Source organism: Pleurodeles waltl, chromosome 7, assembly GCF_031143425.1.
Source record: "Pleurodeles waltl isolate 20211129_DDA chromosome 7, aPleWal1.hap1.20221129, whole genome shotgun sequence".
Lineage (NCBI taxonomy): Eukaryota > Metazoa > Chordata > Amphibia > Caudata > Salamandridae > Pleurodeles > Pleurodeles waltl.
The window spans coordinates 334,902,497-334,928,803 of record NC_090446.1 but is presented as its reverse complement, the minus strand read 5'-3'; the positions used below and the strand labels follow the sequence as shown (position 1 = coordinate 334,928,803).

Below are 26,307 nucleotides of genomic sequence, written 5' to 3'. Positions count from 1 at the left end.
GGTTTCATTGGTGATCTGTGTCTGTTGTCTGAAGTGATACGAGCGTCTTGTTTGCTCATCATTCTGAGAGCCGAACGTTCTGGAAGAACGTTCGGCTCTCCCTTTCCTTTCAAAGTTCTGAGGTACGCGCCTCAGTCAAGCGATTATATACGCTGGCTTCACATCGAGCTTCAGCAGTGCGCCTTCTCAGTGTTTTCTTCGTGTTTTTCCAAGGGGCATTCTTTATTGAAGTGGCGGTTCGGCACCGCGTTCTCCACATGTTCTGCCCAGACTTCAATTTCCTCTTTCGGGCGGAGTCTGTGGGTGTGTCCCTCCTTGGTTAGCCTTTTTTGGTGTTAGGGGAGTGGTCAGTCATCCTTTTACACTCCCCTGCCCACGCCCATTACCCAAGACATATTTTTAACCCTTTCTTTACTGGGTTAAATTTAGCGTAGCATTTTATTTTTACCTTTCAGCTACTTTTTTTCGATTTGTGAGCTTTCCTGTCCCTTGTAATTATTTTGGACATTTAAGGATGTCTAAGAATAATTCTGAAGTTTCTAATGATGTTGATATTCAGGATTTTCACGCCAACTTCAATACTTTTATTCAAGATTCTGTTCAACAGGCTGTGTCAGCGTCCATGCTGCAGATGTCACAAAAATTAGAAATATGTTTTAAAAAATTGGCTTCCCAAAATTCTAACGTTTCTTAGGCGAATAAACGGAAGAAGGGTACTCTTTCCAAAGTACAAATTGTTTCTGACGCTGAAGATTCTCCCCAACTTTCTGGTCCTTCCCCCCGTATGACGATGATACCCAGGGTTTTGATGACCTCTGGCAAGGGCCTCTAGAGAAAAGGCGAAAAATGTATCTTTCTGATTCGGATCTTTCTGCTAATACAAATGATTTTACTGTTCTTGATGGATTGGGGGAACCAATGTTTGATCCCACTTTAATACACCATCCGAATTCCACTGAATGGTTCCCGTCTGAACATGTGGCGGATTATGTTTCACTTCATTTAAGACATTCTTTGGACAAATCCACAAGGAATAAACTTTGTTCCGAATGTCCCTGTCCCTTCCACTTCCGTTATTGACCCTAATATGGTGTTGTTTTTTTCCAAATATGGTAAAGACCTTCAAAAAGGGGTCGATAGGGCTTGGTCCGTTTGCCAGGACAGGCTTTTAGATCTGGTGGGTCCTCTGACCAGAATTCTTGATTTGGCAGAGGAGGCTAGGTTGGAAGGCTCACAAATTGACCCACTTACCCTATCTAACTGGGCCCAACGGGAAGTATGCATTTTGGGCAATGCGAACACCGCTATCTCCCAGGAGAGGCGTAAAAGTCTTTTGCTAAAAATGGATCCTAAGTTGGGCAGCCCTGCTTACAGAGAGGAAGGTCAGCAAGCCAATGGTCTTCTTTTTGGAGACTCTTTTATAAAAGAACTGAGTAAATAAGTTCCTACCTTCGCGACTCTGAAAAAGTACTCAGTTCTCATTAAAGAAGATTTTCAAATCCGGGTTTTTTTGCAGGGCCGGTAAAGGGAGGAACAGCTTTACCGGACGCTTCGCCTTCCGTGGTGACAGTTCCCTCAGAGGCTCCTCTTTCTACTCCCCTGAATACAGACCTCAGTTCTACCCTCAAACAGGAAGAGGGTTCAGGAGCAGAGGCTACCGTCAAAGAGGGGGACAGGTCTCAGGAAAGAAATTAAAATTTTGTCCCTCTTCCTGTGGGAGGTCGATTGGCACATTTTCTTTCAAACTGGAACTAAATTACTGCGGATCCATGGGTTCTTCAAACCATTGAAGGGTATTGAATAGACCTTTATCAAGTTACCCGCCAGACTCGTCCTCCTCCCCCTCTGAGGTTTTCCCAGGAACAAACCTGCTTAATCATTCTGGAGATTCTTTCTTTGATTTCAAAGAACGTAATAGAGGAAACACGCTTTCACCCCTCAGGGTTTCTCAGTACCATTTTTCTGGTCCAAAAGCAAAACAAAAAGTTTCATCCAGTGATATGTAGTTTACAATCATTTCAAAATGGAGACTATTCTCCATCTCAGAGACATTTTGATGGAAGGCTATTGGTTTGTTCGTCTAGAACTCCAGGACGCTTATTTTGCAATTCCTGTCCATCCTTTTTACAGAAGATTCCTGCAATTTCAGGGGGAAGGCTCAATCTTCCAGTTCACAGCTCTTCCTTTCGGCCACGCTTCCGCTCCTTGGTGTTTCACAAAGGTGATGAAACCGGTGGTAGCTCATCTAAGAGCTCAGGGAATAAGACTGATCATTTATCTAGACGATTTTCTCATTATGGCTCAGAACAAGGACGCCCTGTTAGGTCATTTGCACATTTGCCTTCATCTTTTGCATTCCCTAGGTTTTCTAGTAAATATGGAGAAGCCTTCTCTTGTTCCCTCAACTCAAGTAGAATTCCTGTGGTTTCTTATAGATTCCAAAACAACATCCCTGCCTCTTCCCCAACAAAAAGTGAGTTGTATAAAACATGAACTTCGGCAAGTCCTTAATCTTTCCGTTCTCTCTCTTCGATCACTGGCAAGAATTGTAGGCCTCCTGGCCTCTTCTATTGAGGCCATATTTCCAGGTCCATTACACTACAGAGCCCTTCAGAGGTTGAAGATTCAACATCATCACAAAGGTCTTCGTTATTAGGATATAATTCAGTTGGACAAGGACTCTCGAGCATAGTTACAGTGGTGGCTCGGTCATTTGGAAGCATGGAACGGAAGAGCAATTTTCTCTTAGGCCCCAGATCTAGTATTAGAATCCGATGAAAGTCGGACAGGTTGGGGCGCAAGATGTGGCAACGTCTCGACTGGGGCCGTATGATCAGGGAAGGGGTCTGCACTGCACATCAATTGTTTAGAGATGCTTGCAGGCTCCTTTGCATTGAAGTCTTTCGCAAAGGACAAGGTAAGTTGCACTATTCTTTTAAAGATGGACAATATTTCTGCGGTAAAATACATCAATCATCTTGGAGGAGCGAAATCAAAACCTCTTGCGGATCTAGCCAAAAGCTTTTGGTAGTTTTGCCTTCTTCGAAAATTGTCAGTCAGAGTGCAATATCTTCCAGGCAAACTGAACACCATAGCAGATTGGTGTTCTCGACATCTAAAAGATTCCAGCGATTGGCGTCTCCACCCTTTCATATTCAACAAACTTTCTTCTAAATTCGGTGTCATGACGGTGGATCTGTTCCCTTCTCGTTTGAATTCTCACCTTCCCAAGTTTTACAGTTGGAGACCGGATCCTCAAGCTCTTGCTACAGATGCTTTTCTCCAAGATTGGTCTCTCCATCTCAATTATGCTTTTCCTCCTTTCATGATGATAGCCAGGGTCTTGGCCCAGGTTCATCGCCAACGAGCTTCCCTGGTGCTAGTAACTCCCTTTTGGCAAACGCAGCCTTGGTTCCCTTCGGTTCTGGAGTTGCCAATCAATTTTCTGCTTCTAATTCCAACCTTTCCCGAGCTCCTTCTCGATCTGGAGGGTCGTCCTCACAATATGATTCTCGATCATACTTTAAGTCTGGTGGCATGGAAGATTTCGGGTCAGCCTGGAGAACCCCCGGAATTTCGGAAGAAGCTGCCCTGTATATCCGCCACTCTTGGGCACCGGGAATGGCTAAGGCTTACAAGTCCGCCTGGTTGGTCTGGAGTAGCTGGTGCTTGGACAGGAATTCAAATCCCTTTTCAGCCAATGTGACTTTAGTCATTAATTTTTTAGCCTCTCTAGCCTCCCAGGGTAAGACATATAGAACAGTGAATACCTATAGAGCTGCTATTTCTGCTGAGCATATTCAAATAGATGGAAAACCTGTCGGTGAACATCCTTTGGTGTGTCGTCTCTTGAAGAGAGTAAGATTTTCCAATGCTCCTGCTTCTAGATATAATCATTTATGGGATGTGAATTTGGTTTTGAATTCATTTAATTCTTGGCACGATAACAAATTTCTTTCTCTGAAATGCCTTTCGGCAAAGTTAACAATGTTGCTATGCTTGGTTTCTTTGAAATGTGTTTCAGATGTTAGAGCTTTAGATGTATCCTCTGTCCAGTTCTCTCCTACTAATGTGTCTTTCAGAATTCATAGAAGAACGAAAACAAATATTTCCATGGTTCACTACCAGTACTTTGCTTCACATCCTAAACTTGTTGGTAACTGTTTAAAAGTTTACATAGCAAAAACTGTGGATTTAAGAACGTCCTCCTCTCCCCAGTTGCTGATTTCCTTTTTCAAACCTCATAAACCCGTCCCTTCCCTACCCTTGCTCGTTGGGATAAGCGGATTATGACCCTCGCGGGCATTGACACCTGTTCGTTTGGGGCTCATTCCGCCAGAGGTGCTATGGCCCTCTGGGCCGGTGCTCGTTTGGAGGACATTCTTAGATCAGCAGACTGGTCTAATGTTTCCACTTTTAGAACTTTTTATTATAAACCAATTTCTACTGTTGACGAATCTGTTATTACCATGCTTTAAACAAGCATAATAGGAGCCTCTGGTCTTGTAATAAAATTCAGATTTTCCTAGCTTTAGTGAAACAAAGTCTAGATTTTATTAAAGACATGGAGGCGAGTATTATCCCACCGCTTTTCTTAACACTCCCATTTCTATTCCAGTGCCGGCTTCACCTGCACCACTCGCTTCGTCATGAGGATGTTCGTTCTACCACCTAGTTTCTTCCTCAGGAAGTCTCTGCATCTGTTACTCTTTATGGAGATCGGTTTTTGCCTTCATGTCGTTATGTGGACCAGCCGAATTGGTTTCCCCTTCAGCTCTGGACTTTGCGAAATACTTTTTTATTCTATTGATGGCATTTTCCACTGTACTGGTTATTATTCCATTGTTTTGTTTCCCTTGACATGCTCTTGCAAGAAAAGAAGGCTTGTTGCTTGCAGTTAAGACAGTTATTGGGGTTGCTGGCTTGCTATTGGTAACTTCTTTGTGACTTCATGTGTGACATCTTGTTTCATTGATTCATGGGATACGTAGTTCTTGTTGTAATATTGTTTATCTTGGCTGCTGTTAAGATTAAAGCAAGAAAAGGAAGTATTATACGCCTCCGTGTCTTTAATAAAATCTAGACTTTCCTTCACTAAAGCTAGGAAAATCTGAATTGTACCTGCTTCTTCTTCCACTGTCAACATCAGAGAAAATGGTTTTAGTAATCGAACAAAAGAAATGTTATGGCATTGTGAGGTAATTAGCCGCTTTTTATTATGTCAGCACTTACCCTCTCTTCCTCTGGAGAGACACCCAGGTGTTCACACATCTTTAAGAATTGGGGAAGGGCAGAGTGGTCCAATAGGATGTACGCAGGAACCCTCCGTTTCTTGCAGGCATCCTGGATGTCTCTAAAGATGTCAATATCCGTGAAAGAATCCATAACCACTGCGATAACCTATGCGAAGGGAAATTAAACATCATGTTACACCAAGCTGCATTCTTCCAAGCCGATTGCAGCCATTCTTATCAATTTGCTTCTTCCCTAATGAATTATGAAGTGCAACACCAGCCTGAGCTGTCCTCTAATCAACTGGATTAAAAAACACAAATGCATATGTTAATGAAGTGCCTAGCTACCACCAAAATGTCTACAAGGCATTGAAAACTGCAGTAAAAAATTATTGTGCACGAAATGAAGAGAGGGAGTTAAAATCTACCATTCAGTTGACTTTGGAAAGAGTGGCTGTATAGGGAGAAGTAGTTCAAAGTTCTTGTCCATTGAAGTGAGGGGTAACTACTGTCATTGGGTCCTAAGGAGATTAAGGCCCTCATTACGAATTTGGCGGTTTGGCCCACCAAGCCGGCTGAAACCGCCAGCCGGCATGGCGGGCCAAACGCTATATTTTGAGTGAGTGGCGCCAGCGGCAGCCCTCACCCACCGACAGGCTTCCGCCGTCAGGCAGCCTGGCGGTGAGTTGAAACAGCATCCGCCAGGGTAGCGGCGATACCCTGCGGAAACTGTTTCATTTCCCGCCAGCCTTTTTCTGGCAGGATATATCACCAGGAAAAGGCTGGCGGAGGGGGAGCCCCTGCACTGCCCATGCACATTGCATGGGCAGTGCAGGGGATCCCTGTGCAGAGCCCTGTCGCGCAGATCTGCGCGATGGGTGCAACTGCACCTGCCGCACAGAGGCATTGACGGCGGCTCCATGAGAAGCTGCCGTCAATGTCCCAGCCAGGCCTTGCTGTGAGCCGGCGGGCGGAAACAATGTTTTTTATTTGGCCGGCGGGGTTCCAGGGTCGCTGGTGGTCAGTGTTTTGACGTCCAGCATGAACACAGCGGTTGTTTTCCGCCGTGTTCATAATGACCACCTAAAATCCTGCGACTTGGTTTGTAAATTTCTGTTATTTTATTCTATCTCATTTGATTTCTACTAATAATTATCATAACACGCGAGTAATTTTCATAATTTTACAGCAGCTTTATCAGGGCAACTGATTCTCATTGTTTAGGAGATATAAAATGTTAACATCCACACATAATAGTGCTCTTTTATCAATGCAGGACACAATTCACTACAGGGCATACATGTTACATCATTTGCATCTGCATCTTTTGCATCTGATTGTGTTTGTCATTGCTAACACCATCATCACCGTCTCTCGGTGTGTTCATGGAGAGATTATTTTCTCCATGATCATGTAGAATGTTATTGTTAAACACTTATGAGTTGAAACGAACGGAAATGCATTGTATTCATAAAGTACATTTCGATCTTGTATCATCAATTTAATAAGTGCCAAGGTAAAACAAAGGTTTCAAATGTACAAGGTAACCAAATCCGGGGTCTAACAGTGTTTTTTTTTTGTAAGACCACAGGAACGTTGGTTGAGATCATCTAAAATACCCCTAATGGCTTTGATTATAGTGAGCTATGTGTGCATAATGCCAGCTTTATTAAATCTTTGTGGTTCAGCTCTAAAGTAGAGTAGTGTGGTTTGTGACTTGTTATGGGTTTCTACCAAGGGCCAGGTCTAAGACTTGTGAATTGGAGACTGTTCTGCACAGGAGATGAGTGTTGACTTAACATGATGTATATTGTTTTCTTTTAGTTTGACTAACGTGCAGCTACATCTCGTATAATATTATAGCAATATCTCTTCACCATACATTGTAGAGATGTCATTGTTCTTTGTACCGTAAAGTATTGGGACTTATTTTCCACATTTTATGTTTGAATACAAAAAAGCGACATAATACATGCTATAAAAAGTGAATTAATTCTAACATATTTTAGAGCCCCCTCCCTCCCCTAAGTCAACTGTTCTGTGCACGGTTTCTCTGTTTCACCCTACTTTTGCCCCCAGCAAGCAACCTCCACACCCCTTTCCCAGTCCCTGACTGTTCATCGTAACCACGGTTACTTTTGAACAAGGATTCCTGCTGCCTTCGACTTTGCACCAGTTCAGTGTACTTGTACCTCTCATAGGTAAAAATGTTTAAATAAAGGTCTAAAAAAAATATGCTAGAGCTATTCACATTTGCTAGCGCAGGTGTTTTAATTAGAAATTATTAATGAATGTTTATGTATTTTGAATAATGAGTTTATGTAGATAATGAATAACGTAGAAAAATAATGCATGCAGTTGAAAATGTGACCTTGAAGAATGGCCACCAGTTTTCACAAAATGCACTAATTGATGGTTAATACTTATGAAATATTGAATATGTACTAGACTAATGTAGTAATATGTCATATTAAGGGTTATGAAGTGTGCTCTAGCTTTATTAATTGTAGGCCTTAACTTAGCGGGTGTCTTGGCCCAGTCTTGCCAGGCCTCATGCAGAAGCTTTATTTCTTAGCGGTTAATAAAAATGCTGACAGAGTAAACTAAACTGTGAAATGTCCATTATCTTGTTAAAAGTGCTTAACAGAAGCTTTTCGTGAGAGCCGACTGCAAGGAGATGATGTTCCCGCTAGTATAACAACTTATGTGTAATGTGTGTGAGATGTATTTTCCTAGGATCAGAACAATGAAGACACTGACTGAAGCTGAAGATGCAACAATATTGTTACCTGACGTACCGGATGATGAGGACATCGTAAAGTGAACCAATCAACTGCTTGTGAATAGAGAAATATTAGAATTCATAGATTTGGTATAGAAATATTATTGGGTAAAGTATAAACATATGACTAACTGACCAATAGGGACTTAGGGGACAGTTTAGGTGACTTTGATATAACAAAGCGTCAGAGGAGAATAATTCAGAGACCCGATTTTGAGAGCTAGAGAGACTTATTCAGATATTGAGAGAAGAAGAGACCTTAGGACAGATTTGAGATTCATTCTGTCATTGGGCTCATACTCTTTAACTGAGAGACTGATGCTTTGCTGATCGACTGATGACCTGAGGATGAAGACTGTTTCTGCTTTGCTGACTCATACCGTAGATAGGTAGATATGAAAAATAAGTCATCTGAAACACGTTGCCCTAGCAAATATTACCCCAACAAAGGAAAGAAAAATGTGCCTAAGTTAAGGAGACCATCGGGAAATGTCAGACTGGATTAGGAAAAGATGTGAGGGCTCAGGTAGAAGTGCAGGACAAAAGTTGCAGAGTGGTAGTCCAGGAAAAGGTAGTTAGAGACAATGCACAAAATATCATGTACAAGAGGTCTGAAAAGACAGCTGAGAAGATGGTGCTCAAGAAGTAAGATGGAAAAAAGGATAAAGGTCTGTAAAAAATTAATGTGGAAGGCATTACTCAAGAACAGCCGCGGTTCGCAGGAGGGAAAAGGGGCGGTGCGTGGCAAGGGGCTGCACTGCTCCGGTCTTGCATTCCAGGCACATGCTCCATTCTGCCCTGTGTTCAATACTAAAACCTGATGCTGGCAGCATGAAAGCAGCGTTAGGACTGGGCTAGGTGCCCCGAGGCAGAGTGGGAGTCTCTACCTGCTATCTCCAACCAACCGTGCACTCCGCGGCCAGGTTGGAGAACACCTTGTGTGCTTTGTATGTTTGGTGGGCCAAACATACATGCGCACTCACCCTCTGTCCCTGTCACATACGTGGTTGCGCCCCTTTTACAGTAAAAACATAATAAACAGCTTCTGCTGGCGGGGGGTGTTGTCGGGAGGCAATGCTCCTCTGCCATAGCAGAGGAGCCACCCCTGTACAAGAAGTCAAACGGACATTAAGAGGGAAGACTATGAACAAGAAGTCAGCAAAGACGGTGCTCAAGTCATAGGTGCATATCGGTCACAGCAAAAACAAGAAGGACCGCAGTGTTCAAGAGGTCAAAAGGGAACATAGAACACATAAAAGCCTGGGGGAAGACAGTCACGAGACGATAGACGGGAAGTACAAGAACTCAGCACAAGAAATCACAAGTAAAGATGGCACATAAAGAATCAAGGACAATAGGACTTAAAAATTAAAATGGGAAGTTCACAAGAAGACTCCAGCACGTAAGTAATCTGATGGAAATAAAGGAAAGGAACAACACCTAAAGAGGAAAGAAAGTGCCCTAGAGGGAAGGATTGAAAAATGCATAAGAAATATAGAGGGAAGACAAAGTAAAAGAAGCCAAAGGTGAACGGCGCTGCAAGACAGAAGTGGGGAAGATATTGTGCATGGAAAAATGAAGAGGGATAACAATGTTCCAGAGTTCAAATTGGAATAAAGCACACAAAAGCCAAAGGAGAAAACAAGCACGAAACAAAATAAGTAAAGTCCAGTTACCAGAGGTCATTGTTGATACAACGAAAAGTCTCCTGTAAAGATGATGCATACGAAATCAACAGGGGCAGTGGAACATGGGAATTCGAGGGGGGAGACAGTTTACAAAATGCCAAAGAGAAAGACAGCACCCACGAAGCCAAACGGAAAGAGAGGAGCGAGACATAAGGAGGTAGGTTACAACAGTTAGAGATGAAAGACGGCATAAGAATTGTGCAGCGAAGATGTACAGATGTCATCAGTAATAAAGAGTATGTCTGGGGAACTAGAGGCATAGATAGAATGAAGAGTCAGGAAAAGAGCGTGCACAAAAGGACATTGATCAGAAAAGAAGTGGTGATGTCAGATCACTTTGAGTCCCTACCAGTCAGTGTCTCAGTAGACTGCAGCATCAGGTTTGCATAGTTGCCACTTAACTTCCCATGAACCATAAAAGACCAGCCAGCTGATCCTTTAATTTCCTGTCTGTCCTGGTTTTCACAGGGATTGAACAATACGTAGTAGAGTTGTTGCTGTTTATTTCTTGCTCAATTAATGAAAACCATTGCAATAGGTGCAGAAGGTAAAATAATTCACATTCAAAAAGCACCGTAACATCTAAAAGACTAATTTCTGCAGTAAAAGTTAAATAAGAAAAAATGTAAATCAATGTTGCCGTGATAGCCACCCAGATACAGATTCTGTGGTATGTATCATAATGGGGACTAAAGTGATGAGAAGATACACAGAAGCTCCATGCCATTCTTGAGGTTCTGCGAGAAGCAACTTACTGTTTTGTGGTACATACACAAGAGTCTAGCAGACATAAATAAGTCGGATGTTTAATAAAGAACTGTGCCTGTTGTGAATAGGGCTGTCCCTGTGTAATTAAGTCGCAGAGCTGCTGGGCTCGGTCTTCCTTCTTATTATTTGTCACATTCCTTAAGATATGCTCAACTTTGAAAATGAATTTGGCTTAACATGCCATATGTTGAGGTGTCAGCTCTTTCAGGCAAAACAGAATTGCATGACTGCATGATCTAATGCCATTGGTGTTAAAAATATTTTTAAGGTACAGTTTTTTGCCACAGTAATAGTGCAGGGCATATGCAAAGAAGGTGCCTTGAGTATGCACATAGCCTACATCCCCCACTGTTTAAGGGTTTGAGCCATTTGGAGCTGCATCTAAAGAAGGGAGTAGGCTGAGTCTGGCGTGAAGCACCTTTATTTTTAAAGTCTTTTTTAATAATGTAACCATATAAGGTTGTGCTACTGGAGACCCGTAAGTGTTAATGGTCATCCAAAAATGAGCTCATAGTCTGAATTTGTATTTATCCTTGCTCCAGGAGAGCAGCTTGATTTGTTTATTTAATAGTTGTTTAAAGAGTTTGTGCGGTAACCTTTTGTGCCACATGTCATCTACCTGCAAGTGCTTTACTGCCAAAGCAATTCTCTTAGACCATAAATTTGAACAATTCAGCAATTTAATGCTTATTTTTTCCAAATCAATGCCTTTAGTAAATTAGGCTGTGCCTGTCTTAGCAGAGAAGCATATTTGAGGGGAGACCCTTCTTGTACTAATGCTTGCTCTTGTTATCCGAATTCCAATCTGATTTGCGCTGGTGAAGAACTGTGAGACAGGGAGAACAAGGGGACGAAATCTTTGCTCTGGGCAGTGTTCATAAAATTCTCAAACTTTGCAGGATAGATTTCCAAACCATATGCCAGGGAGGACTGACACTCTGCGTTGATCACTGTAAGAAGTGGACTCCAAGATGGACTTTGAAATTTTATATCCAAGGCTTGGACGAATGCAAGTTGGGACGCCATCCTTGCTTTCAAGGTGTTCAGCTGCAGGCGATGAGACAGGCACTCTTGAAACCAGATGCTGACGTATTTATAATTGCCGCTTCTGCCTACTGGCCGATCCTCCACAGAGCCATTCCTTTATCCTAATTACACACTTGCCAAAGATGACTACCTTAGTTTTTTCCAGATTCACCGACAGCTCGTTTATCTTACTATATTGGTCAAAGCTATTTAGAACCTTTTGAAGACCAGTGCCTGAAAGATTCAGTAGGACAATGTCGCAAGGGGTATAATAGGGATGTTATTGATTGTTGGCTTCATTTGGGAGGATGGGAGCTGGAGGTATTCAATTGTGTGCACAGATCAGCCAAATATAAGTTAAATAACATCGGGGCTATCACACAGCCTTGCTTGACACCGCTGTCTATAAGGATTTTAGCAGTCACTCTACCATTATGTAGGAAAGTACCATCTTGCCTTTAATGTTACCCCCATATTTCACTGTATATATGTTGTTTTAGTCTATGTGTCACTGGGACCCTGCCAGACAGGGCCCCAGTGCTCATAAGTATGTGCCCTGTATGTGTTCCCTGTGTGATGCCTAACTGTCTCACTGAGGCTCTGCTAACCAGAACCTCAGTGGTTATGGTCTCACTGCTTTCCAAATTTGTCACTAACAGGCTAGTGACTAAATTTACCAATTCACATTGGCATACTGGTACACCCATATAATTCCCTACTATATGGTACTGAGGTACCCAGGGTATTGGGGTTCCAGGAGATCCCTATGGGCTGCAGCATTTCTTTTGCCACCCATAGGGAGCTCTGACAATTCTTACACAGGCCTGCCACTGCAGCCTGCGTGAAATAACGTCCACGTTATTTCACAGCCATTTACCACTGCACTTAAGTAACTTATAAGACACCTATATGTCTAACCTTCACCTGGTGAAAGTTGGGTGCAAAGTTACTTAGTGTGTGGGCACCCTGGCACTAGCCAAGGTGCCCCCACATCGTTCAGGGCAAATTCCCCAGACTTTGTGAGTGCGGGGACACCATTACACGCATGCACTGTACACGGGTCACTATCTATGTACATCGTCACAATGGTAACTCCGAACATGGCCATGTAACATGTCTAAGATCATGGAATTGTCCCCCCAATGCCATTCTGGCATTGGGGGGACAATTCCATGATCCCACTGGTCTCTAGCATAGTACCCGGGTACTGCCAAACTGCCTTTCCGGGGTCTCCACTGCAGCTGCTGCCAACCCCTCAGACAGGTTTCTGCCCTCCTGGGGTCCAGGCAGCCCTGGCCCAGGAAGGCAGAACAAAGGATTTCCTCTAAGAGAGGGTGTACCACCCTCTCCCTTTGGAAATAGGTGTCAGGGCTGGAGAGGAGTAGCCTCCCCCAGCCTCTGGAAATGCTTTGATGGGCACAGCCAGTCTACACTGGTTTAGGGATCCCCCAGCCCTGCTCTGGCGCGAAACTGGACAAAGGAAAGGGGAGTGACCACTCCCCTGACCTGCACCTCCCAGGGGAGGTGCCCAGAGCTCCTCCAGTGTGTCCCAGACCTCTGCCATCTTGGAAACAGAGGTGTTTGTGGCACACTGGACTGCTCTGAGTGGCCAGTGCCAGCAGGTGACGTCAGAGGCCCCTTCTGATAGGCTCTTACCTCTCTTGGTGGCCAATCCTCCTTACTTGGTAGCCAAACCTCCTTTTCTGGCTATTTAGAGTCTCTGCTTTGGGGAATTCTTTAGATAACGAATGCAAAAGCTCACCAGAGTTCCTCTGCAACTCCCTCTTCACCTTCTACCAAAGGATCGACCGCTGACTGCTCAGGACGCCTGCAAAACCGCAACAAAGTAGCAAGACGACTACTAGCAACCTTGTATCGCCTCATCCTGCCGGCTTTCTCGACTGTTTCCAGGTGGTGCATGCTCTGGGGGTAGCCTGCCTCCTCCCTGCACCAGGAGCTCTGAAGAAATCTCCTGTGGGTCGACGGAATCTTCCCCCTGCTAATGCAGGCACCAAAAATACTGCATCACTGGTCCTCTGGGTCCCCTCTCAGCACGACGAGCGTGGTCCCTGGAACTCAGCAACTCTGTCCAAGTGACTCCCACAGTCCAGTGACTCTTCAGTCCAAGTTTGGTGGAGGTAAGTCCTTGCCTCCCCACGCTAGACTGCATTGCTGGGTACCGCATGATTTGCAGCTGCTCCGGCTCCTGTGCACTCTTCCAGGATTTCCTTTGTGCACAGCCAAGCCTGGTTCCCGACACTCCTTCCTGCAGTGCACAACCTTCTGAGTTGGACTCCGGTGTTGTGGGACTCCCTTTTGTGACTTCGGGTGGACTCCGGTTCACTTTTCTTCCAAGTGCCTGTTCAGTTACTTCTGCGGGTGCTGCCTGCTTCTGTGAGGGCTCCCTGAGTTGCTGGGTGCCCCCTCTGTCTCCTCCTCCTCCAAGTGGCGACATCCTGGTCCCTCCTGGGCCACAGCAGCACCCAAAAACCTCTACTGCGACCCTTGCAGCTAGCAAGGCTTGTTTGCGGTCACCTCTGCAAGCTTCATCGCGACGCTTGGACATCCGTCTTCCAAAGGAGAAGTCCCTAGCTCTCTTCTTTCTTGCAGAACTCCAAGCTTGTTCCATCCGGTGGCAGCTTCCTTGCACCCTCAGCTGGTATTTCCTGGGCTCCTGCCCACTCTCGACACTGTCGCGACTATTGGACTTGGTCCCCTTGTCTTACAGGTACTCAGGTCCGGAAATCCACTGTTGTTGCATTGCTGGTGTTTGTACTTCCTGCAGAATCCCCCTATCACGACTTCTGTGCTCTCTGGGGGTAGTAGGTTCACTTCACACCTACCTTTCAGGGTCTTGGGGTGGGCTATTTTTCTAAACCTCACAGTTTTCTTGCACTCCCAGCGACCCTCTACAAGCTCACATAGATTTGGGGTCCATTCGTGGTTGGCATCCCACTTTTGGAGTATATGGTTTGTGTTGCCCCTATACCTATGTGTTCCTATTGCAATCTATTGTAATTCTACACTGTTTGCATTACTTTTCTTGCTATTACTTACGTAAGTTTGGTTTGTGTACATATATCTTGTGTATATAACTTATCCTCATACTGAGGGTACTCACTGAGATACTTTTGGCATATTGTCATAAAAATAAAGTACCTTTATTTTTAGTACTTATGTGTATTGTGTTTTCTTATGATATTGTGCATATGACACCAGTGATATAGTAGGAGCTTTACATGTCTCCTAGTTCAGCCTAAACTGCTTTGCCATAGCTACCTTCTATCAGCCTAAGCTGATAGAAACACCTCTTCTACACTAATAAGGGATAACTGGACCTGGCACGAGGTGTAAGTACCTCTGGTACCCACTACAAGCCAGGCCAGCCTCCTAACCATTACCACATACTTTAACCCCTGCACTGTTCTCAGAGTATAAAAGCTGTACTCCTTTTAACAACTTTGGCAGAATATGGAAATCCACTAGCTTCCTCCACAATCTGTGCAGATTGACTGAATCAAAAGCTTTGGAGAGGTCCACAAAGCAGGTATACAAAGCCATTTTCTTTTTTGTGTATTTTTCAGCTAACATGGCTAGAGCTGTCAGGTTGTCAGAAGTGCATGATGAGGGGCAGAAGCCAGTTTAAATTAGGGGTATTAGGTTTAGATTAGTTGCCTAGTCTTTCCGGTCCTCTAGCAGGAGATACGCAAATATCTTTGCGTCAATAGAGGAGTGCAATCAAACAAAAGCTGTCTGGGCTCCCATAAGGGCCCTTCTTGAAGATTGGTTGGAAGATTGCCCCTTTCCAACAGTCAGGAGTCTTATTTTCTGAGACAGAGGCATTAAAAATTCTGCAGACCTGGCTACTTCAGAAGACACCTGCAGGGAGGCCTTTTGGACCAGGGGCCCCACTGTTTCTGCAGCTTTGAAGTTGCCCATTTTTTTATTCTTCAAAAGTCAAGGGGACAGACTCGCTGCTTGAGGTAGATGGCAATTCCGCTGCCTGTTGACTGTGGTATAGTTTAGAGATATGTTCAATCCACTCCTCCTCCGGCACTGTATTACTTTGGATTCCTGCGCTCCTCCCTCCAGTTGATTGATAATTGACCACAGGGGCCGGCTGTTCTTTTCTTTACAAGCCTCCATCATTTTGATCTATTTTGAGGTCATGTGGGCCTGTTTTGCTTTCCATAAGCCTTCTTATAATTCTTCCTTACTTCCTGAAAGGAGCAGAGATGGATACTGTCAAAGTGTGGCCTCTTTAAGAGTTTAGCTGTTTTGTTAAATTGTTACCTTTCTTGCTTTAGGGCTTGTGTGAACCATTGTTTTTTACCTGATAATGAGCCGGCCCTCTGCCGTTGATTGGGCCCTAGCTGATTCCTTAGAGATGACAACTTTACCTCCCAATCTGTGATTATGTTCGCCTGGGCCACATGAGCAGATTGTGAGTTGGCTTTCCATAGCTCATATTTTTCCATTCACATGTTGGACCATCTTATACGATGTAAGTGGCTTCCAGGGTCCTCTTCTCCAACATTGTTCAACAGTGCCGCGTAATGATTATTATTTGCAATTTACATTATTTTTGGGTGGTGGTCGCTTTCGCATCTCACCTCTAAAGTTCTGGAAATGCTTAAAAATAGCTACTGAGACAAATGTGTAGTCTAGGGTGGATGCGAATTTCCTTGATTTGTGAGTCTGATTCACTGGACAGTCTTTAGGGAATCAACAATTAAGGGCCCTCAGCCCTAGTGCCTCTAAGACTCGTACAAGAGGATGATCACATTTATGCATGTTCCTGAAGCATGATACTTGGGGCGGGATACCCAGACTCTGATCCAAAGCATCTTCTCTAAAGCTTCTTTACCTATGGTTAGCCATGTTTAGATTAAAGTATCCTGTGATGAGTCAGGAGGCTTCCCCATATGAGGCTCTTAGCAGTTCATTTTCCGTAATGTTTAAAAGGTGATGCTTATGGCCCGATTTGTGATTGATGTAGATGTTTATTATTATGACAGTCATTGACGTCTGTTCCACTAACCAATTTTCGATAATAACTGCTAGCATGTGGGCTGGTTGCAGGTTGATACTCCTTATGTTGAAGATTTTGCTTGTAGCTATATAAATAGATAAGCCATCTTTTGGGTGCCCTTTAGACTTTGCTTTTAAAGCCGGACTTAAGAATTCTTGGAACCCAGCTAGCGGATTTTCAGCTTCTTTCCAGGTTTCCTGCAAACAAATGTTGTTGAAGTCTCAAGAAAGGCTCCAGATTTGGATTTAGCCCCAGCAACATTCCAGGATATTAAGTTTCCCAGCTTGCATTTGGTTGGAGTTCTAGAATATCGAAAGTTATTGGCAGTACTGGTTGCGGCACCATCCCAGTAGAACAGTGCAGTGTCATAAGCGAAGTTGGGTAAATTCATTCCTACATACTTCCTCATTTTGCAGGCCTACTTCCTGGCAGTATCTTATCCCTGGGTATCCCTAAGTGATGAAGATTGCAAACTCTCTCAGCCCCATGATAAAGGCAGGCGATACACCCTTGGCGCAGTACACCTCTGATCTCTTACTGACTGTCCTGGCGTTGATTGACAAGACATCATCACTTTTTTCGTTTACACTTTGTGGGATGAGAAAGGTTAGGTATTTTACTCTGTTAACTTCCTTTAGCTCATTTCACCAGTAAAAGAAAACTTCTTCTTTCTACACCAGTCGCTGCACAATCTCTGTGCCCCTCAATCAAACTTCAGTGCTCTTGTGTAGCCCACTCTTTTCCAGCACTAAAAAGTCTACATGTTCTAAATCTTTGATGAGTATTTGTTCTAATCCTTGTGTAGCGTTACAGATGTTCATGACGTTGCTTCTGTTAGGCAAATCTCAAGGACCCCGAGATTTGTTAGTTGAGTGGAAAATTAGAGTATGAGCACCCCTGTCTTTTAAGGGCAGTGAGTGATTTATTACCATCTTTTGGCCAGCTGTAGTATGTAGGGAAGATGTAATTGGGACATTCATGACTGCCTTTTGATCTTCCGCAATGGGCACTTGGTTTGTAGAATAGTTGCAGAGCTGATGATCTGGAGGAGTAGCATTGGGCCACATAGATCTTGAGCCCAGGATAACGTTCCCACGGAAGTGGGGCCATCTGGCTGCTCTCTTGTTCCCTGGCTCCCTTCCCACTCGGGAAGAGTTGACTGAAAGGAGGTCTCTTATAGTTCTGGATGCTGACCAAACTCACTGGACTTCACAAACCTTGTTGACTGTGGGTGTGCTTCCGTAATGATGACAGCTTTTTGGTCTCCTCCTATTTTGAATGGTCCCAGACATAGATGTCTGAGTAGTGGTTGCCAAGGGTATTGACTGCAGACGGACTTCTTGCCTTGAGCAATTTTGTAGTGGCCCACCGGACTCGCCTATTATGGTTGCTAAGTCAAAGGAACCAGAACTCTCATTTCTAGATATAGCCATTCCTGCTTCCTCTTGCTGCTTCTGAAGTTTGTTACCTTGTAGTGAGATCAGCAGCAGCCCAAATGTGGACGAATTCTTGGTACCTGCTAATTGAGTCGGAGACGTGCTCTCTCTCATGTCCATGTTTTGACAGCTCGTTTGCATGAGTTGCCCACAAGGGGCGCAGTGTCTACCATTTCTGAGGAGCTGTGGGTCATTATTTTTCTGTCCCTTGTTATGCAATTTCCTTAAGCGTTTTTTATTTTTCCTGGATAAGATGGGAATAAAAGGTCTTTCCTCTGTTTGGTGCTCCTTATTTGAGATTTTCACTGTTCCACCTAAGGCCCATTCTAGGCTTTCCTCTACCTGAGCTGCTACTAAAGGCACTCCTCTGTGCTGGGTGTTCATTACCTCAGGGCCATGTGGACCTCGGGAACGCTGCCCACTGTTTCTCCACTGTTCTGATTCCTGTTTTAATTCAGACATTATTGAGGACATAATTTAGCGCTGCTCCTCTTTTTTCTTGAAGACCTTCTATAATTCCTCCTGTGCGAGGGATGCATCCCAGCAAAGGCTAGTTGGCTTCTTCCTTGGGTTTGGTGACTCAAAAGCCGTGTTATCCAAGCTTCCTTCCAAGCTCCCTTCCATGGATTGGCCCTTGGTTGTGAGTTCTTCTGGGGTCATGCCTCTACTCTTTATAACTATAGATGGGGACAGGGGGAGTGCCCACTCCTACGACAGAGTAGAGTGCATAGCTTGCTTGATCTGATTGCACTGAACATTTTGACAGGAAGGTACGCTTGATGCTGAAAGCTCCGGCATTGACTCTTGTGCTGTATTGCTTGCAGTAAATTCCCCCTGGCGGTGCCCAGAGTGATTGCACTATTACTAAAAGATCTCCAGCCAGTGTGTGATCTTGGGACTACCCCTCCAGGAAGAGTTCTCTGGCTGGCGTTTTTCCCCAGAGGCGTGAAGTACCCGCAGATGCCTTTGCTCCCTCCCTTCGAATCTTTCCCTTGTGCCGGCTTGTAATCCTCAGGGGTGATCTCCTTTGTGTCCTTTATCCCTTGTGTCTGTAGCGCTTCCTGTATCAGCGGTAGGAGGAGGGGGGTAGAATTGGGGGAGCACCTTACCTTCCCCCTTTTGCGTGTCCCCCCAATTTGTGTGGGGCTGCCTTCACGCTTCTCATTTAATTCTTTTGGGCCTTCAAAAGGAGGGAACTGTGGGTCCTCATGGCCTCCCCTCACAATTTCACCCTACCGGGGAGTGCCGATCAGCTACAGATCGCTCCTTGCTCCTGCCTCCTGACTTGCTGAGGATGGTGGAAGGAGAAGACGTAGTAGAGGAGCGCAGATTAAGGTACTCCCAATGATGACTTCCAGAATACTAAACCGGGCAGGACAGGGCGGGAGAGCTCATGTGAGTAGCGGATAGCACCAGAACCTAGTCTGCCCATCTCTGCACTCTGGCTCAATCCTCCGGTCCCTGCGATAGCACGGTGATCACACCCTGTGCACCCAGCTTGACGCTAAGGTTTTTCACGTCCAGTGGGTTGGTGTCAATGACCACTGTGCTGTGTCTAGCGCCTCGAGTCCTGAAGTTGCCTGCCCAAAACCGGGCTGGGTGGGTGGCCCTGTTGAGATCTACAGGGGAGTTTACAGGTCAAGCAACGTACACCCTCACCTTCAGTTTCCTTCCCTTACCTTCATTTCAGGCTCTGCATAAGATCCTTGCTGACGTCTCACTGGGCGTGGTCTGTTTCCTCTATACCCTAGAAGATGGGTGATCTAGCGTGGTGTCGCTTGCGCTCTGTGTTTTTCAGTGGCTTGGTGTTCAGGTGATGTCGGTCGTAAATTTGATGGATTCAGGGCTCTGGGCATTCTGGGCCCTGCATACTGCCGCACCTTGACCCTTCGCCTGGCCTCAGCCACTCCTCATCTACCACGCTGAACCTCTGTGTGCCTCGCGGCCTCACAGGGCCAGAGCTGGGCCTCTGATTACTTCCACTCTGATGCTGCTCCTCCCTTGATGCTGCGATATATTCTGTGCAGCTTCTGTGCTGCCGTCTTAATGGGGGCGAGATTTCTTCTGTGCCTTCTGCTCCCATGGCCCTGGTGGCTCCAGGCCACACTCTGATGACTGCCGATAGGGTGTATGGTCACCATGCACTCTTGTGAAGTGTGTTGCATACATAAACTTGTAAAAAACACCAAGATGTGTAAGAAGAGGCACCAGTGCTTATAGGTCATATATAAAAATAAATACAGAAAAGTATGAAGTATAAATACAAAGGATACGATTTGCACTGCATAAGATTAGGAAATGTGTTTTAGTGTGGTGGTGTTTTAGAGAAGCAAGTCTGTCCGGCGCGATGTTAACTACAGAGAAATGTAGGTAAGAATGTTTAATAAAGTATCTGCCACCTGGGTTTTCAAAGCTGATTTGATGCCAATGGATGTGCCCAACCTGTTTAAGGAGGAATTATTTATTCTCTGTCCTTGCTCCATAAGTGTTTTTCCAGCAAAAAGCTGTCAGTTCCAATATTCAGATCATTCAGTGTTTCCTCATCTGTCATTTATAAAAATTGATTAGTGCGTAGGAGAGACGAGTGTTCACTTTTTTATGATATCTTCATGGGATGGGGAAGAAAACTTGAGAAGTCGGAAGGAGGACTTGGACAAAAAAAATAGAAGCACAAAAGTGAAACTAGTACATCAGAAGACAGATGGTGTTTGTGAAGTTGGGAAACTTCTGAGAATAACACATAAAAGTTAATAGACATGCATGACACGCTAGGAAAAAAGCATAGCATGCGCAGTATAAATCCATTGATTAACAAATGAAGTCTTCAGATTTTCCAGTCCACAAAGTGAGTAGTTTGACTGTTGCCAACACCTAAGAGCCTGTTGTAAACACTGGACTTGGCTCAGTGCTATGCAGATTTTACCTTTAGGGTTGGGTGTCTACGGGTGTGATCTTAGGTGTTTAGGTTCTAACTCATCACTTAGCAATATCCGGTCCCCATTGTTTTCTAAAGGCAAAATGTTCCTGGACCCCATCATTATTGCTTGCAGTTGTGGCTACGAGGCACTTAGCATTAATTGCCCCAAGCAAATAGCCATGCACTGCAGACGGGACAGCTGAAGGACACGTGCCCACGCTGATACTCTGCTGCACTTCAAATAGATTGTATGAATGTTTCTGAATTTATATTGGAAAACTATCACTTAAAAAGAAAATAATTCTCAACCCACTGATGTAATCTGATGTACTAATGTGAAATGGCTCTGCAAGTTACTGAAATACATTTTTTTTATTTTTGAAAAGACCTTACCATATTTGTACACTTTTGCTGCAAAATGTCTTTAAAGTGACGGTGTTCCTAAAGTTAAAGATGCGGACAGCATGGTTACTTCCTCTCTTGACCTTAAATGAACCTTTAAATACTGCTTGCTAGTTTATATTTTTAATCGTAGTGCTGAGTTCAGTAAATAGAAGCCCAGTCCTGCTGTTGACCAGAGGGCCACATGTAAAGGTCAGGAGTGATGCCTGCGGCCCCCGGCCCCCGGCCGTACTGTGAGTATCACTGGATTAGAGAGATATAAGGTTAAAAGGGGCCAGGAAGAATGTCTGCCAATCATGCCAACAATACTAGGCTTCAACACCTTCGCACAACATCACACAATCTAACTTACACGTTAATGGAGTCTAGCGATATTCTACAACATTAAAAACGACGTAGTTTTGTGTAGATCAATATCTTTTGCCCACAATATATGGCTTCAAGTCATTACCACCCTCAACCCACCTTGTTTAAATCCTCCCATATATGACCCGAAGGCCGCTCATACATTATCTGCAAAGTTGTAGCTCCAGATGACTTAACATATTGCTAATCATCCTAATTAAAGATCAAGCTAGCACTTTTGTCAGGCAATGCACAATGGCCTCATTTGGATCCACCCAGATGTTAAGCATTTTTCAAGGAATTGAATGAATAAGTGATTCAGTTTTTGAATTATTCCAATTGTTATCAGGAATGTCCGCATTCATCTTCCTCTTTAATCATGTGGCATTTCTGATGAAGAACCACTGGTGACCGCGAATTAGCCTGCCAATCAAAGCTAAACCCAATGACCTCTACACAAAACTCATAAAATCAAACGTACTTACCATGGAATGGACTTCTTTTCTTTGAACAAGACGGCACACCCTGTACCCTAATTAAAAAAAATATACCGCAGTCTCTCACTCTGGCATCTCTATTGTTCAGTGGCATTTATAAACCCAGGAAGTCTTAGTTCCACACCTGGTGATCTCAGTGGTATGTGGGGCAGACTCAAAAGGGCAGTATGAACCCAGAGAAACACTACAACAGCATTTTGGTGAACACTTGCAGAATAAAGGTCCCTGTTTTCCCTAAACACCGTCAACAGACATAGCTGCTAAGCATCTCTCTGTCATGATTGACAACTTCAGACCAATAGCATGACGCATTCTGTAAGTTATTTTGCTTTTAGGAGGGGGTTGGGGTATATTTTTTTAAACCAAACATTAAAGGTGTTCTTGGCTAAAAATCTGTAACTGGCTAAAGCATGATATAGAACCACTTGGCAGCTATGAGTTGATCCTGCTGAATGTTTGGGATCCTCCAAATGTCCAAATCTAAATTGTTGAAGTCCCATTGTACGGTTTAATGAATTGAGACTTGCAAAATATCAAAGGTATTCACGGTGAAAGAAACAGAGGTGTTACATTGTTCGAATGGTCATCTACTGTGGTGTGGAGTGGTAACAACAACAATAAATTCAGTCTTCTTAGCACGACCGTTCAAATAAAAGAGGGAAAGTAAAATAAAAGAAAGAAAAACTAATGGAATTGTAAACAAGCAAAATTAATATTTGTTGTCTTTTGGCTGCCGAGGCAGACCTACTGTTTTCTCAAAGCATGTTTTCCAAAAAGGGGGGAAATGGCATTTTGCCAATGCTGTGCAAAATCGGCAAAAAAAGAATTAAATTAAAAAAAAAATCATATGTGTACATGTGTTATGACGTGCAGGGCATTTGGGATTTTGTTTTTTTACTGTTCCAAGATGACGGATGCCCGTCTTGAAGTGATAAATTAAAAAAATAGTGCACTTAAAAACCTTTTATTTGGAAAGGAGTACCCCAGTGACAAATTCCAGCTGCCAAGCCCTAATGAAAAAAAAGAAGAAAAAGCATGTCGGGGAGTGTAGATGGAAGAATTGTGGCGTAGGCATGGGCAGACAGTTGCAGTAGTGGTTAGTATAAAAAGAGGAAAGGGAGCAGGACAGGGAGGGGTGTGGGGCAACAAACAAGTTGCAGTGAGGGGGTGCCAATAGCAAAAGGCAGAGAGTGTGGATGCAGCACATGAGGGAGAGAAGGAAAATTCATTCACTGGCATGAAGTGCTCAGAAAAAAATAGTTCCCTGAATATAACTAGTGGAAGGATGCAAATCGTCCAATCCAAAGAATGGTAAAGAAGCCGTGCTGTACTGGAGGGACACAACAAGAGTAGGAACGAAGGCATCAAATAAGAATCAAGCACATAACAGTAACAAGAAAGCCAAACAGGGGTAGCAATGAGCTGACCTAAAACCCACTGTAAGTGTTGGTATTTTAAACCTTAGGTCTTCCACGTCAGACAACTAAAAGCTGTCTGTAGGTGAGGCCCAAAAAGGGTGGCCTCACTCTGGCATTTTTTGAAGGTTAAAAAGCTATCAGATCTTCAGGATGAGCGTGTGCAGATAGGAAGGGAGTGGTGGAAACACGTTGCGAGGCAGTACAGAAGTATTATTCCATAGTTGATGTTTGTTATCTCCTCATTGGGCTGTAAAAATGGATATCCGCGGATGGAAGAGTTTCGTACCTCTAATGAGAGACAGAAAGAAGGGAAGTGAAAAAACGACGGTGGAAAGGGAACACCTCAAAACTAATAAATAAGTAAAGATTTAGAGAATGTGCTCGGGCTGGAGTCCTTACTAGAAGAAGAATGAAACTGCCACTTCACTTCACTTTCACATAGCTTTATTCGGTTACTTTCAACCATAAAAGCAAACAACCAACAATTGAATAAAAAAAGACAACGAAGTTTAGTTAAAAAAAGGGATAAGAATAAAATAGAATAACATATGTTCAACCTTAAAACACATAAAATTGCATTCCATCAAGAATGCGCCTGACCCCCTAATATCTGTCATTTAAATTAAACATAGGGTTTTATTTCAGTCTTAGGTGCATAGTTAAAATTTAGCAGCTAAAATAATTTGTTCCTCATCATAATTTTTTTCCCAGGGTACTGATACGAATATGCCAAGCAGCTACAATATACTTGCTAACCGCACAAGATAAAGAGAGGGAAGTATCCCTCATCATGATCCTCAAGGCAGCCATACAGTGTCTTATCCCCATATTTCTACACACAGGTCGTAACCACTTCCGTGGCGCAGTCATATATGCAGGGCATATAAACATAAAATGTACAATAGATTCAGAAGTGTGATTACAACTAGGACAGGGATCAGATCTTGTAATCAGACTCCGTGTACTACCATAAGATTTAAGAGGCAGGCAACCATATCTGAACTGAATGTATAAACTCTTACTTAATGGATCAAGAATTGTATCCATAAATGGTTCCAGATACGGATACCATTTGAAGTCAAAAAATTGTGAGGTCAATCTGCCGTGTGTTGAGCACATCAGGTAGTTTTCCCTGACATATATCCAGTATACAGTTTTCAAATGGTTTTTCTGATCCTTCCTTATACTTTCTGGATGGCTCCAAAACTGCCACTTATGCAGGGACGACCTAACAGTTAACAGTCCAAAGCGAATAAACTGAGCCGATTTTTCACTGTCCTTTCTGTCACAACCCAGAACACCAGGCGGTATAGCACCTGTCACATAGAAACTCATTTGACCTCGTAGGGCTGAGCCACCCCCCCCCCCCCCCCCCACACACGCACACACACACACCTGGCAGTGTATTACATCTGTGATTTTGCTGAGTGTACTTCTGGCATATAGAACACTCACAATTCACAAAATGTTGTGGCCGATCACTGTTTCGGGTGTCCACAGACAACCCACACCTGAAACTATCACAACAGTCTGAGAAATAAATTGCCCTTAAACAAACAGTAGCAGAAAAAACAAAAAAAATGCCTCACAGCTTGGATTCAAACTGAGAATGTGACTGTAGCATGAGTTCAACAACAATACTATTATAGGTTACACATAACGTAGGTGTGTTCTTCTTGGTTGTCCACACAAACTTCTGGTACAATTCACCAGCGGTAGCATTAGTAGCAGGGTCAAGGACTTTATTTGTGATGCTCGAATGCATTAAGAAGGGCAATGGTGACCGCAGCTAGGTGTTTTTTGCATTTCCATTTTATGTGAGTGCCATTCTAAGTGGGTTACCAAAAAATCAGATGTCCGCCAGGTAGTTTTCGTTGCACCCCAAGGTGAAATTGTAGAGAAGCAGGTATATATTAATACAAAAAAAATATATATCTTTCACAGGATAGGATTAATTTCCCAGAAGACGATGAAAATAAATATGCATGATCTAACAGACTGAGGTACGGTCATATGTGACAAATTAAGTTCGGCGCTACTAAGGAGAATGTTCTTAATTTAGAGCACGAAAGTCAGAGTAATACAGGATCGAAAGTCACTTAGGATTGTTATACCCCTAAAAGTGGTTAAGAAATGTTCTATGGTGTGAGGGTCTCAGAAATGCAGAAAAAGGAAGAACCTCTGCTGGGAATTTAGATAAGACTAGTGAGAGGAATGCAGAAATGTGTCCAAATCTTAAGGCCCCATTTCTAGGACATACAATTACAGACTGAGAGTGTGGTGTGATGTTTGACCAAAATGGTAGATGATTGAATCCACAAAATTATCAACGGATGCTCTGGGCCACAGCCACGTATAAGTAATAAGAAATACTTTCTGAAATGGAATAAGTACAGATCGCGCAGTTGTTTTTTCCTGCAAATCTTGCTACTACTATTGGAGACCATAGGATATGATGGTGGAAGTTCTAAGAGGTGGCTACTAAAATATGTTTCCCTCCCCAAAAGGTTAGCAAATGTATGGAAGGGCTGCACGACAGAAAAATAATAATACATCTCTGAGATATACGAGTTACCTGGAGGCCAGGGAGGTCTGTGATTCAGGAATAGGCTGGCTTTTGTGTACTACTTAACAAACTCTGTTTCTTTCAAGGATAATAAAGAAGTGAATTGTTTACAGGCATTGGAAGCGAGAAGAGTGTCAGTCTGGCTTGTTGCTTCTGGGTGCAATCTGGTAGAGTCATCAGTAGCTCCAATCTGTCA

The 26,307-nt window shown here is 43.7% G+C and overlaps 1 protein-coding gene across 1 annotated transcript in view; it reads right to left on the bottom strand.

The window, feature by feature from the left end:
- Positions 1-26,307, bottom strand: part of FAM83D (family with sequence similarity 83 member D) — a 45,475-nt gene that overhangs the window by 6,394 nt on the left and 12,774 nt on the right. Inside the window, exon 2 of the mRNA XM_069243782.1 lies at positions 5,233-5,400. Coding sequence (XP_069099883.1) covers positions 5,233-5,400 — 168 coding nt within the window. The remainder of the gene's footprint in view (positions 1-5,232; positions 5,401-26,307) is intronic.